This window comes from Trachemys scripta, chromosome 3 (assembly GCF_013100865.1).
Source record: "Trachemys scripta elegans isolate TJP31775 chromosome 3, CAS_Tse_1.0, whole genome shotgun sequence".
Taxonomy (NCBI): domain Eukaryota; kingdom Metazoa; phylum Chordata; order Testudines; family Emydidae; genus Trachemys; species Trachemys scripta.
In genome coordinates, this window is record NC_048300.1 from 167,588,784 (window position 1) to 167,603,374 (window position 14,591).

At 39.5% G+C, this 14,591-nt stretch overlaps 1 protein-coding gene across 1 annotated transcript in view; it reads left to right on the forward strand.

Moving 5' to 3' along the window:
* The window catches only part of SNTG2 (syntrophin gamma 2), a 247,329-nt gene that overhangs the window by 173,739 nt on the left and 58,999 nt on the right, over positions 1–14,591 (forward strand). Inside the window, exon 13 of the mRNA XM_034766904.1 lies at positions 8,509–8,580. Coding sequence (XP_034622795.1) covers positions 8,509–8,580 — 72 coding nt within the window. The remainder of the gene's footprint in view (positions 1–8,508; positions 8,581–14,591) is intronic.

Here is a 14,591-nt window from a genome sequence, read left to right on the forward strand (position 1 = left end):
ATAACTAAAAGCTTTGATCAATCTACTTGTACTTGCTTTGTTTATTATTAGAGCTGTCAAGCGATTAAAAAATTAATTGTGATTAATCGCATGATTAAAAAAATAATCGTGTTTAATCATACTGTTAATAATAGAATACCATTTATTTAAATATTTGTGGATTTTTTCTACATTTTCAAATCTATTGATTTCAATTACAACACAGAATACAAAGTGTACAGTGCTCACTTTATATTTATTTTTATTACAAATATTTGCACTGTAAAAAACAAAAGATATAGTATTTTTCAATTCACCTAATACTGTAGTGCAATCTCTTTATAATAAAAGCTGAACTTACAAATGTAGACTTATGTACAAAAAAGCCTGCATTCTAAAATAAAACAATGTACATCTTTAGAACTTACAAGTCCAATCAGTCCTAATTCTTGTTCAGCCAATCACTCAGAAAAAAAAGTTTGTTTACATTTGCAGAAGATAACGCTGCCTGCTTCTTGTTTACAATGTCACCTGAAAGTGAGAACAGGTGTTTGCATGGCACTGTTGTAGTTAGTGTCGCAAGAATTTACATGCCAGATGTGCTAAAGATTCATATGTCCATTGATGCTTCAACTACCATTCCAGAGGACATGCATCCATGCTGATGATGGGTTCTGCCCGATAATGATCCAAAGCAGTGCAGACCAATTCATGTTCGTTTTTATCATCTGAGTCAGATGCCACCAGCACAGGGTTGATTTTTTTTTTTTTGGTGGTTTGAGTTCTGTAGTTTCTGCATCAGAGTGTTGCTCTTTTAAGACCTCTGAAAGCATGCTCCACACCTCATCCCTTTTAGAATTTGGAAGGCACTCGAGATTCATAAATCTTGGGTTGAGTTCTGTAGCTATCTTTAGAAATTTCACATTGGTATCTTCTTTGCATTTTGTCCAATTTGCACTGTTCTGAAAACGAACAACGTGCTAGGTCATCATCCGAGACTGCTATAACATGAAATATATGGCAGAATGTGAGTAAAACAGAGCAGGAGACATACAATTCTCCCCCAAGGAGTTCAGTCACAAATTTAATTAACACACTATAGCGCATCTGGCATGTAAATATCTTGCAATGCCAAGTCACTTTCAGGTGACTTTGTAATTAAGAAATGGGCAGAATTATCTCCAGTAAATATAAACAAATTTGTTTCTCTTAGAGGTTTGCTGAACAAGAAGTAGGACTGAGTGGACTTGTAGGCTCAAAAGTTTTACATTGTTTTGTTTTTGAGTGCAGTTATGTAACAAAAAAACTACATTAGTAAGTGGCACTTTCATGATAAAGAGATTGCACTACAGTACTTGTATAAGATGAATTGAAAAATACTATTTCTTTTCTTTTTTTACTGTTTCCCCATTTCCCCAGTTTCTCCAGCATTACTCCACAGCCAGTCTCCCAGGACTTTCACCCAATTTCCACCGCCTACTTTAAGTCTTGGTTAGGGACCTTCTGTCTCCCATCTACTGTCCCATTATCACTACCTATGGTGGCACAGGTTCCCACCCCAGTCAAGAAGGGGGGGTGGGAGGAGTTCAAGAGCTCCTCTGGGCACAAACAGCCCCACCACAGTGAATGTGTGAGGCCTGTTGCACTTGGAGAGAGGCAGCTCCTGAAAACAGAGGATCCAAGTCCCGCAGGGTTGGCACTCGGATGGAAACAGAGCTGGAGAATAGAGTTCTCAATCCCACAGAGCAGGGGCTGCTTACCTAGAAAGCTGCTAAAGTCTCTGCCACCTGGATCTTCTTGATCGGTAGCGGGATCTTTGCTTTACTGTGCTTTGCTTTTCATTAGAGCCCAGAACTCTCAGCTCGGGGCTTTCAGATGTACAGGGGATTAGGAACCCTGCCCACCTTGACAGAGACTATTTACCTTTTGCCTTGTGAAGAACATTGGGGTGAGCATGGACTGTCTTGTGGGCTGCAGGATTATTCTGTTTTTCTTTTCCTTTCTTTTGGAGTGTGTTGCCTGCCTAAAATTTGTGGGTGTGGTCTCCTGGTTGCACTCCAAACCTGTGCTACAGTGACACCTACAGCCAGAGAGTGATGTCTGTGATAAGAGAGGTGCCCAACCTCACCCCAAAGGTAGAGGGTGCAATCTATGTTGCTCCCCAGAAAAGTTTTTTTTTTAAACAACTCATCTAAACTGTCAAACTTGCAAAATACAGAGATAAAATATGTTTATAGTTTACAAGATGAAATTAGATGGAGCTGTATAGAAGGGGCAGCAATGGTGAGAGTTGAGGAGGCATTAGATTGTGGGTACTCAGGCAAAAAGGGGCTTTCTAAAGACTCCAGGAAGGCCAAGACAGAATTACACTCCTGAACATCTTAAGAGTTTCACAGGAAGGTTATTTTTCTCCTGCAAACTTTAGCACTTCTGCAGGAGAGCAGACTCTCTTTTGAGGACTTCCCAAGATCTAGGAGACAAACTCTGGGAACACTTCCTTGCTTATAATTCATCTGGTGAAGCCCGAGCTAAATCACATACCTATCAGAGCTGCAGGGCCGTCCTTTTGACAAAGAATGCCTCCTTTGTCAGTTCTGCTTTAGATGGCTTGTCCTGCAAAAATACCTTGTTCAACTCATCCTTCATCAAAAGTTACTAACACAAAATAAGTTAGATGATGTTATATTCAGAGTAAAACTTTACAACAAATGTACAGTACTCTACTCAGAGTAACCACTGTAAATTTGGATAGTAAACGCTGTTCTATTTATTTATTGATTTTGAGAGCAAGAAAGAGAGAGCGCATATAGTTGCATCCCTGTTTCAAGTGCAATTCTTAACACAATCTTAATTTTGGAGATACATGGCATCTCCATAATTCCGTAATACTTTTTCAGTATGATTAAGAAAGTAGCACTGAAGTGATTTCTGTAAGACTGTGACCATCTAACTGATCTATTTTATTCATATTTCCTTTAATTGAAAAATAAGTGCAACATTATTTTTGAAGTAATAGAAACAATTAAATACCAACAGACTGTAATTTATCTGTGTTCCTCCTTGCAAAGAGATTAAAGGGAAGAAAAAATTATGCATAATTTAATGAGTGCAGGCACAGTGATTTGAATATGAAAAGCATTATTTAATGCTAAGTATTATTAATTGTAATTATATACAAGAACCAAAGTAATATCCTGAAATTGAAGTCACACTCTATTTTAGGGCACAGGCTTTACCATGAGTGTCTTAACAGACAACTAAATCCTGTGTCTGAATCATAAAGTTAGTTATTAATTTTACTCCATCTCCCTACTAGTGCAAGACTGTTCCTTATTGTACATTTTTTAGTATCTGGTTAGTTTTGAATTTCCCAAGGAGGGTTGTCAATTAATTGCAGTTAACTCCTGCGATTCACTCAAAAAAAATTAATCACAATTAAAAAAATTAATCTCAATTAATCACAGTTTTAATAGCACTTTTAAACAATAGAATACCAATTGAAATTTATGAAATATTTTTGGATGTTTTTCTACATTTTCAAATATATTGATTTCAATTACAACAAAGTGTACAGTGCTCACTTTATATTATTATTTTTATTATAAATATTTGCACTGTAAAAATAACAGACAAAAGAAATAGTATTTTTCAGTTCACCTCATGCAAGTACTGTAGTGCAATCTCTTTATCGTGAAAGTGTAACTTACAAATGTAGACTTTTTTTGTTACATAACTGCACTCAAAAACAAAACAATGTAAAACTTTAGTGCCTACAAGTCCACTCAGTCCTACTTCTTGTTCAGCAAATCGCTAAGAAAAACAAGTTTGTTTACATTTACAGGGAATAATGCTGCCCGCTTCTTATTTACAATGTCACCTGAAAGTGAGAACAGGCGGTTGCATGACAGTTTTGTAGCTGTCATTGCAAGGTATTTACTTGCCAGATATGCTAAACCTTCGTATGTCCTTTCATCCTTTTGCCACAGTTGCAGAGGACATGCATCCATCTGATGATGCTAGTTAAGAAAATAATGTGTTAATGAAATTTATGACTGAACTCCTTGGGGGAGAATCGTATGTCTCCAGCTCTGTTTTACCTGCATTGTGCCATATATTTCATGTGATAGCAGTCTCGGACGATGACCCAGCACATATTGTTCATTTTAAGAACACTTTCACTGCAGATTTAATAAAACACAAAAAAGGTACCAATGTGAGATTTCTAAAGATAGCTACAGCACTCGACCCAAGGGTTAAGAATCTGAAGTGCCTTCCAAAATCTGAGAGGGACGAGATGTGGAGCATGCTTTTAGAAGTCTTAAAAGAGCAACACTCTGATGCTGAAACTACAGAATCCAAACCAAAAAAAAAAAATCAACCTTCTGTTGGTGGCATCTGACAATGAAAATGAATGTGCATTGGTCTACACTGCTTTGGATTTTTATCAAGGAAAACCCGTCATCAGCATGGACGCATGTCTTCTGGAATGGTAGTCGAAGCATGAAGGGACATATGAATCTTTAGCGTATCTGTCATGTAAATATCTTGCGAAGCCGACTACAACAGTGCCACTTTTAGGTGATATTGTAAACTAGGGTTACCATCCGTCCGGTTTTCCCCGGACATGTCCGGCTTTTTCAGTGTTAAATGGCCGTCCAGGGGGGATTTCTAATCAAGTAGAAATGTCCGGGATTTCCCCCTTCCCCTCATGCGGAGTGCGGCGCAGCTGATTGGACGCCTGGCTGATTGAAAGCCGTTCGCAGCCACTAGGACCTCTAGTAGCCAGAGTCCCTCCCCCTCCCCCACTCCCTCCTTCCCCACAGAGCAGCGCGGCTGTGTTTGATTCCACGTGGAGCCTGCATTTCTCCCTCTGCCCGGGTGAGCGGGGGGAGCAGGGCAGGCGGCGGAGGGGGGGGTGTAGAAGCTGCAGGGGGCGCAGAGGCTGCAGGGGCGGGGGGGTGCAGAGGCTGCAGGGCGAGTGGGAAGCAGGGGGCACAGAGGCTGCAGGGGTGGGGGGGTGCAGAGGCTGCAGGGTGAGGAGGAGCAGGGCAGGCAAGGGCATAGGGGCTGCGGGGCGAGTGGGGAGCAGGGAAGCACTTAGCAACCCCCAACCAAGATCAGAACAGGAGGGAGGAGGGGGAATGCGGGGTGCTCAGAGGAGGGGGCAGAGTTGGGGCAGGGACTTTGGGGAAGGGGTTGGAATGGGGGCGGAGAAGGGGTGGGGTTGGGACGGGGCCGGGGATGGGGAAGGGGCAGAGTTAGGCGGGGCTGGGGGCGGGACCGGGGCCCCGTGGAGTGTCCTCTTTTTTAAATGTTTGAATATGGTAACCCTATGTAAACAAAAAGCAGTCAGCATTATCTCCTGCAAATGTAAGCAAACTTGTTTTTCTGAGTGATTGGCTGAACAAGAAGTAGAACTGAGTGGACTTGTAGGCTCTAAAGTTTTACATTGTTTTATTTTTAAATGCAGTTATTTTTGTACATAATTCTACATTTGTTAGTTCAACTTTCATGATAAAGAGATTGCACTACAATACTTGTATTAGGTAAATTGAAAAATACGATTTATTTTGTTTTTTACAGTGCAAATATTTGTAATAAAAATAAATATAAAGTGAGCTCTGTACACTTTGTATTCTGTGTTGTAATTGAAATCAATATATTTGAAAATGTAGAAAACATCGAAAATATTTAAATGAATAGTATTCTATTATTGTTTAACAGTGCAATTAAAACTGCGATCAATTGCAATTAATTTTTTTAATCACGTCACAGCCCTAAATCTTGGGGCTTTTACCACCTCTTTACCACAGGTTAGAACAGCTCACTGCAGAAATATTACTCGATGTAAAGCTATTTTTCCCTTTTAATTTAATGCTATTACATGTGGTTGAAATGCTAAGTAATTCTACCTCTCCTTTCAGCAAAATCCTACACCCACTGAAGTCAACAGAATATTATGCCATTGACTTCAGTGGGGTCAGGATTTCATCCTTTGTGTCTGTATCCTTCATACAGTTCCTGATTTTTACAGTACTTCTGCTTAGTTACCACATTAGCAAAGCTTCTGTATAACATATTACAGCCACTTATTCTTTCCTCCTAAATCTGTCCCACAAACTCTAATATTTTTTTTTCTGAATACACTCCAAATCGTCTAGATTTTTTTGGCAATGAAGGTTTCCAGAACCTGAGCCAAAGGTCACTGAGATTAATGACTCTTTCCATGTACTTCAGTGGGGTTTGGATTAGGTTTACACTATAATACACTATTGTAGCTTTAGTCCCCGTAATGTTATGTGCATAACTTTTGTTCTGTGACATGATGTTTCTTCATAACTGTTTAATCTTAAGAACCAAAGCAAAAGACATGGGCAAATGCAACTGCCATTCGGCAGCAGCTAGGTAGAAGTCTGGGGTAATAAGTGGAACTCCACCAAACACATAAATGGATTCTCCTACTTATTTTTTTCCTCTGACCACTAACAAGAACTAAGGATTTTCCTAGCTCTAATTTTTCAGGAGAAAATTCTTTTCCTTTCAATGACTTGGTACGAAATAATGAGTCAACCATTGGTTTATGGTGTAGAGAGCTGTTCTGTGAGAAGCATGAAAGTCATCTATTAAAGGCAACTATTTTAGGCCAAATCCCATAGTCTTTAGTTGCTCCTTATTCAAGCTTCAATCAAAGACAATGGGACTTCCCTATAGATGAGGACTAAGCAAGGAGCTGCAGTATTTGGCTCACTGAAAATACGTTCTGACTGTGTAATATTACCTCCTACAATCAGATTCAACAGTAAATTCTAGTCAGCTCTGTTCCTGTGTTGTTGCTGGCTTCTAACAGTAGTAAAGGGAAAACTTAAAGTTAATATTTGGTGCATGTGAAAGAAGAGACTTAAAATTGTTTTAAAATTAGAAAGTGTGATTCTAAAATAACATACATTTTATAAAGGGGCTCAGGGACAGATGTAATATCAAAAATTGCTTTTAATTAATTTTGTTAAAAACTAATTACACTAGGTTTCAAATTGACAAATAAACATTAAGTAATTTTCCTTGAGCTTTATTGCTCCTGAAGAACTGCTGCTAAAACTGCTACAGAATGATTATGTAAGCAGTGTTTTTTTTCCATACAGTGCATGGAAGTTATTTTTTATTAATATTTAAATTGTGAAAAGTGTCAAATGGAGAACCCTAGAAGATGAGACCCTCTACCTATTGAACAGATACAGCATGGACAGGAGCAATACTAGATTCCCTTCCAATGTTCCTCAAACCGGAAATCCTCCTATGAGGGATGAGAGTGTAACTCAGTTCTCAGATCCTGTTTTGAGACAGTCAACAGTGATGCTTGTTAGTTCCAATTAAGATGGACATCTGACAATAATGTCAATTATGCCAAGAGCTGGGCCTTAAAAAATCATCACATTGGGCTAATCACGTGATTTTAAAAAAATGGATTTTTTTATTTGTTTTGTGTTTAAGAACCTTAAAGGTTCTCACTTTTGCTTTCTTCTACATGGACTAGAGGCTTGCTCTCTTTTAAAAAATGAGAGCAGTGGTTCTCATGTAATCACCTGACTCCTGGCTTAACCCCCCCTCCCCCTCCAAATATCACTGCAAGTTGACAATTTTTTCTGTCTTAGTGTCAACAGAACACAGGGTCAAAACCAAAAGACAAAGAACTCCACCTCAGTGTATGTTACTATTACCAAGGGCTTGTCTACATGGCCTGACAGTGTGGACTATGGGGGTGTGAATTGCAGCATGCTCTGAAGTACAAACTAAAAGGCATCGAGGTCACAAACACATAGTCCTTTTTGAAACAGGACTACACTAACATGAATGTGGTATCTTTTAGCTTGTGCTAGCTGGGTTTACATGAGGCAGTTCCAATGGAACACTTTAGTATGTGCTTCAACTCACACTCCCAAATTCTTCACTGCAGGGCCATGTAATCAAGCCATAAGAAACAATCACATGACTGGATTTCCTTTCAGTTATATCTATTATAAAAACATAGTTGTTCCTTTCAGTTTCTAACATGAAAATTAAGACCCTGATTCAGTAAGTTACTTAAGTACAGACCTGTTTGTAAGAACTTAACTGGTTCCATGGATATCAATCAGATTTACTCATGGTAGAACTGTACCTTGATGAATCAGGGCCTGAGACAGTTATTTGGCTAAGCATGCTATAAAATAAACAATACTGATTTACCTTACAACAGAGATCATTAAGGGGTTTCCTTCATGCTAAAGTAAGAATATAACAAATCATTACAATTAACACATTTTAATTGTAAGAATACTGTGGATACTGCACTAATGAAAGCAGGATGCTATTAGGAGCTCTTTCCTTAATATCGGATATTAGGTTAATACACTAATTGAAACTGGTTGGCATTTGATTAAACCATCCAGCATAACAATCATTAATGAAATCTCTTTAAATGTTTTAAATCCTTGCCATAAAAGAAAAACATGTCCTTTTAATGGTGTGGTGTTTTTGTTTTTGGTATTACAGGTAAGCACACTAGACTGGGTACGAGCTGAAAAAATCTATCACCTCTGTGAGGTTCTATTTAAAGTTCACAAGGTAGGTCTTCTGAGAATTACAGACTATATCATTTAACCAAGGGAGCTTACGATTTCCTAACATTTAACAATATAAATGATAGACTCAGCTTAATTTGATTTATCAGGAACCAGCCCACAAATAGTTAGTCTATTGCTATAAAACTAGTTCTTAATCTGTAACTATTTCCTGATAAATATTAGATAATTTAGAATTTGGATCATGTCTGTAGTGAGCACATTTCTAAAATATTTTCAATCTGAAGAAATATTAGTATGAGTTCCTCCATGTAAACAATGAATAAAACCACTATCCATATTGAAGCCTGTATCTTATAATATTTTAGTGGGGGAAAAGCATTTTATGGGCCATTTTAAAAAAAGAAATATGTACCTCTAATTAAAACAGTGATGTTAACATATGGTTTAGAATGTTTTATGTATAATCTAATCTGACTGTATTTTGGGTGTAATTTGTTTAGCAATGAATTTAAAATTCAGTTCATTACTACAGATTAGTGATGCACTAGATTACAAGTAATAAACAGCCATTATAATTTAAAATGTAGTCCTATATTTACAAAGAGCAATGCTGTTCATTCCTCTATTATGTAACTTCTCTTTTTTAGTATTATTTATTTAGTTTTGCACCAGGCAAAACTGTGGGTTGTTGTGTTTTTGTAAAACAATAATTGACTTTTAAACATTTTCCCCCTTTAAAAACTTTTTTTAAATGAGGGGTTGGATGCATTAGGAATGGCTGGGTAGACAGACAGATGTTATCCTTTACTGTCCAAAGAGAGATCACTGGTGTCCAGTATGTGGCCCTCCAAGTTGATTGTGTTAAGAAGAGAATTTATATCTGATTATATGTTGAATACGTGTTCTCTGAGCCATACCCTGTGATTTTTAAATAGAAGTCTCTGAATCAGTCAATACAGAGAAGTAGACAGAGGCATCACTTCCCCTGTAGCCCCTGGAGCAGGACTGATGTGAGCTGCTTGTGCTCTGAGCAGCTGCTCAGCATTTCTCCAATCCACCATATGCTGTTGCTTCATTGTCTGTTTACCTGCTGGGGGCAAATCCCTATATGCAGGGGGAATCAGATTAGGAGCTCAACTAACTCTGCCTAGTGTAGTGCAGTGCCTAGCAAAGGATGTCTCCTCCTCCCTACACAGTCACCCAAGGAAGCCTAGGAGAGGGGAAAATTCAGATAATCTGAGATCCAACAACCATTTTATCTGTCCCAGGCCAGTTTAGAGCATCATGGAGACTGGTCTAACTTGTACCAGCAGGCTTTATCTCCAATGGCCCATGTGACAGCTGGGGCTCACCAAAGATCATTGCGTTCCTCCCACTTATACTCCCTGTCCATGATGCTCCACTCCATCACTGATGTGTTCTCTGCACTAGAGGCTGTGGGCAGGGAGGTATAGCAGCAAGCTTCACTGGTTCTGTGCTCACTGGGGACTGCCTGTGACAGACATTCACAGGGTGCAACCTGGAGCTGGGGTACCGCTGGGCCCTCTGGCATACCAATCACATTGTGAGGCTGGGATAAGCTGCAATCCTTTTCAGGTCTTGCACTATGAACCAACAATAGAGCGGATTCAGACGCTTCCCCCCAGCTCCCCAACCTAGGACCCAGAGCTGTACCATCTTGCCTTGGTCAAAAGCCTAACCAGTGTAAATTTATTTACCAATCCGCCTCTCCCTCAGTGTGGAGAGGACAATCCACCAGCCCTGGTTCTTGAGCAGATTTCCCTTTGCACGTCAAACAAAACACTGTTTTAAGTAAAAAATATAAAACAGATTTATTAACTACAGAAAGATAGATTTTAAATAATTGTAAGTAATAGCGTACAGATCAAAGATGGTTACCTAAGAAATAAAACAAAATCACAATCTAAGTTCTATACAATAGACAGGATTTGAATCAAGCAGTGTCTCACTCTGATGGTACAAACAGTCCACCAATCTTCCATACACAGGCTCGAAATCCCTTCAACCTGGAACCATCTCCCCAGTCCAGTCTTTGTTCCTGAGCTGTTTTCAGCTATTCAGTTATGCGGGGGTGGGGGGAAGTGAGATCAAGTGATGATGTTGCTTCCCCCTTTTTATAGCTTCTGCCAGGCGGAGGGAACTTCATTGTTCCAAGTAAAGTCCCCAGCACAGTTAGTGGAAAAGTACAGGCACAAGTTGGAATCCAGTGTCACATCAGCTGGTCACATGCCCTTGCATGCTTCGATGAATCATAGCAGGGGCCATTACCCATATTCTGGCTAGAATGTTCACAGGCATCACAGTGGGGTGTCAACTCCAAGGCCCACTGCTCTGAAGTGCTCTGCTGATGCCACCCAAACTGAGTACTCTGTGTATCGCCAAAGGCAAGGAGTGCTGGAGTCCAAGCCCACCTATCGAAGCAAATACTCTCTAACCTTGTCTGTTGATCATGGAAAGAGAAGAGCTGCTGCCACTCTTGGTAGGAGGGAGAACCCCATGCAGCTGCCCTAGCCTCTGTGGGAAGGGAGGAGGGGTTTCATGTCACTATCACTCCAAGTAGTGAGCAAGGCAACAATTCGGGAGTGGGATTGGGCAGGGACCTCAGAAGCACAGCCATGTGGGGGTATGTCTAGCGCCCTGTATTGCCTTAATGCAATCCCGTCTCAAGGGTGGGTGGCTTTTGCTGCCTTTGCACCATCTAAACAGCACAAAAGTAGTAAAATAGGGCAGAGAATCTGCCCCAAAATATTGATTCTGTCTCCTTGTCCTCTTCTGAACCATGTTCAGGCTAAAATGATTGGATGCTTCTGGCTAAAATGATTGGATGCTTCTGATGTACTGCGTACAGATGTGGTCTCCTCATCTCAAAAAAAGATATGCTGGCATTAGAAAAAGTTCAGAAAAGGGCAACTAAAATGATTAGGGGTTTGGAACCGGTCCCATATGAGGAGAGATTAAAGAAGCTAGGACTTTTCAGCCTGGAAAAGAGGAGACTAAGGGGGGATATGATAGAGGTATATAAAATCATGAGTGGTGTGGAGAAAGTGAATAAGGAAAAGTTATTTACTTGTTCCCATAATATAAGAACTAGGGGCCACCAAATGAAATTAATGGGCAGCAGGTGTAAAACAAATAAACAGAAGTTATTCTTCACACAGCGCACAGTCAACCTGTGGAACTCCTTGCCTGAGGAGGTTGTGAAGGCTAGGACTATAACAGGGTTTAAAAGAGAACTAGATAAATTCATGGAGGTTAAGTCCATTAATGGCAATTAGCCAGGATGGGTAAGGAATGGTGTCCCTAGCCTCTGTTTGTCAGAGGGTGGAGCTAGATATCAGGAGAGAGATCACTTGATCATTACCTGTTAGGTTCACTCCCTCTGGGGAACCTGCCATTGGCCACTGTCGGTAGACAGCACACTGGGCTGGATGGACCTTTGGTCCAGTATGGCCGTTCTTATGTTCTTATGTAGATACTCCTGATGCCTTTTAAAAAGAGGTATTTTCTTTCTCATCAGAATATTACCCTTGCTGATTTGATGCTCAGTCCTTCCTTTACTATTCTGGCAAAGTTAATTTCAAGGACGATCCATCCTTACAGCAAATTCTATGGTTGCTTTTTCATTAAGAAAAAAGAAGTGGGAAATAAACTACCTTAGACTCGACTCTTAATGTTCTTGACATCCTAATAAATGAATGCTTAATTGTCAGTCTTGGTGAATACATTAGCTAAAACACAAAAGCTCAACTTCAACACTTTAACCTCCTTTCTGTTGACACTTCAGTATAAATGATAATGATAGAAATTTAGAGCAAATCAATTAAAATGGAAAAAACTTAATTTCTGGAAGAGATTAAAGTTTCTCCGTGACAGCCTCTAAGACCCAGACTGCACTAGAGAAACTACTGTGTTAAGAAAGATTTTTTTTTAAAGATTTCAGAAGCCAGTTGTAACTAGCATAGTTGTGCTATTGTTGCAGGTAGAATGTAAGTTAGTAAATAGTTTTAAAAGGCCATTCTCAAAACTAGATATATTGGATGCTTGACTAACTTTAAATGTCCTATCTAAACCCAGAAGCTAAATGTGCCTTTGGAGATTATTTTTCTACAGGATATGGATGCTTCTGTGTATATTTTAGTGTATACAGGTGTGGTGTCATTCATTACATACATTTACATACACTATTACGGAAAAATCATACCACTGAGCATCAGCATCAAACAGACATTGATTAAAATTCAACCCACCCTGAAAATCATAGAATTATAAAAAAGTAGGGCTGGAAGGGACCTCAAGAGGTCATCCACTTCATCCGCCTACACTGGAGGCAGGATTTAGTAAACCTAGACCATCCCTAATAGGTATTTTTCTAATATGTTAAAAACCTCTAATGATGAGATTCCACAATCTCGTAGGTAAACTATTCCAGTGCTTAAATATCCTCCTAGTTAGAAAGTTTTTGCTAATATCCAACCTAAATCTCCCTTGCTGCATGCTAAGCTGATTACTTCTCGTCCTATCCTCAGTGGATGTGAAGAACAATTGATCACTGTTCTCATTTTAACAACCCTTAACATATTTGAAGAAGGTTATCAGGTCCCATCTCAGCCTTCTCTTTTCTAGACCAAATGTTTCCTTCTATCCCATTAAATGTGCAATTCCCCTCCCCCCTCCCCCCCAAAAATAAAAGCAATAAAACTTACACTAGCCAGAGGCCCAGGACAGACAATATTCAGTCCTGCAGCAGTTAGAAGTTTAACAGCCAATATCTCATGACTCTGCAGAGCTACAAACAGGGAGCCAAATCCTCAGGCACAGAAGGAGAAGACAGGGGCATATCTCTTCTCTACTACTCTCCCTCTCCCCCAAATTTCCAATCCTGAGGAGCAGCTGGAGGTCAGTTTCAACAGTCTCAGGACTCTGTTTCAATAGCTAGAATGGCTCTGTGGCTGTTCTGCTCACAGAATCACTGGAGCTCGGGTCATGCCTCCCTGTGCCTCTGACACAGCCTCCAGAATGTCCACTACTCCAGGGATTGGCAGCAGCAGGCGGCACAGAGTTAATTTATGCCAGTCTTATGCTAGCTAGTGATTCTCCAATGCAAGGGAAATTCCCATCTGCCCTATTAGGGACAGCTGTCTATCCTTTTGGGACCAGAAGAAAAGTACATAGAGGATGGAGTTCAGTGCTCTTTACTATTGAAAAGGGGCAATTCCCAGTTCCTAGAGACACATAGCATTTGCTTCTATAATTGGAAGGTCCTGAGATTCCAGGCTTTAAAGCTTACATTTTTATGTATACTGATGCTATTTTAGGATATTTTGAAGTCTGATCCCAATTATGGTGTGTGTGTGTGTGTGTGTGTGTGTTTTGAAGTCTGAGCCCAGTTAGTTTTTTTTCCCCACCCGTATATTGCAATTTCACTAACTCATGTAGAGAGGTATCCTGATTTTCACTAGTGTCCTTTAAACCCAAATCTTGCCTTCTTCTTTTAATGTGTCTCTCCCTTTGAATTCTGTACAGTTAATCATAACTAACAAAGCTACCATTACATGTGAGGGAATGCAAGTAGTAATAGTCCTGGTTAAAAAAAAAATCTCTAAAACATTTATAAAATAGATTTTCTATAAAATAGGAGAGATGTGAAATGAGATGTGGTTATTATTCCCATTTTGGGACTGCCCCCTGCCCAAAACTTGCTGGAACTTGGGTATTCTTCCCCACCCTAACCTGCAGTCTTGGAGGGAGGTGCAATGGGAATAAAAAAAAAAATCAGCCAAGATCACCGCAGAAAAATGTGATCCTGACTGCAGACACCTGTCTACTCTTCTCATCTTCCATGTCATCAAACAGAAATAAAGAAATGGTTGAGAAATCAAGAGCATGAATATGATCTGAAACTGGTAAAGAAAAATTTAAAAAATGCTTTTTGGAGATTTAGTTATAGAAAGTTCTTATATATTTTTTTTTAAATGAAGATGGGCATTAATAGTAGCCTTCAAACCTAATTTTGCTTTTCTCTGTGTATTT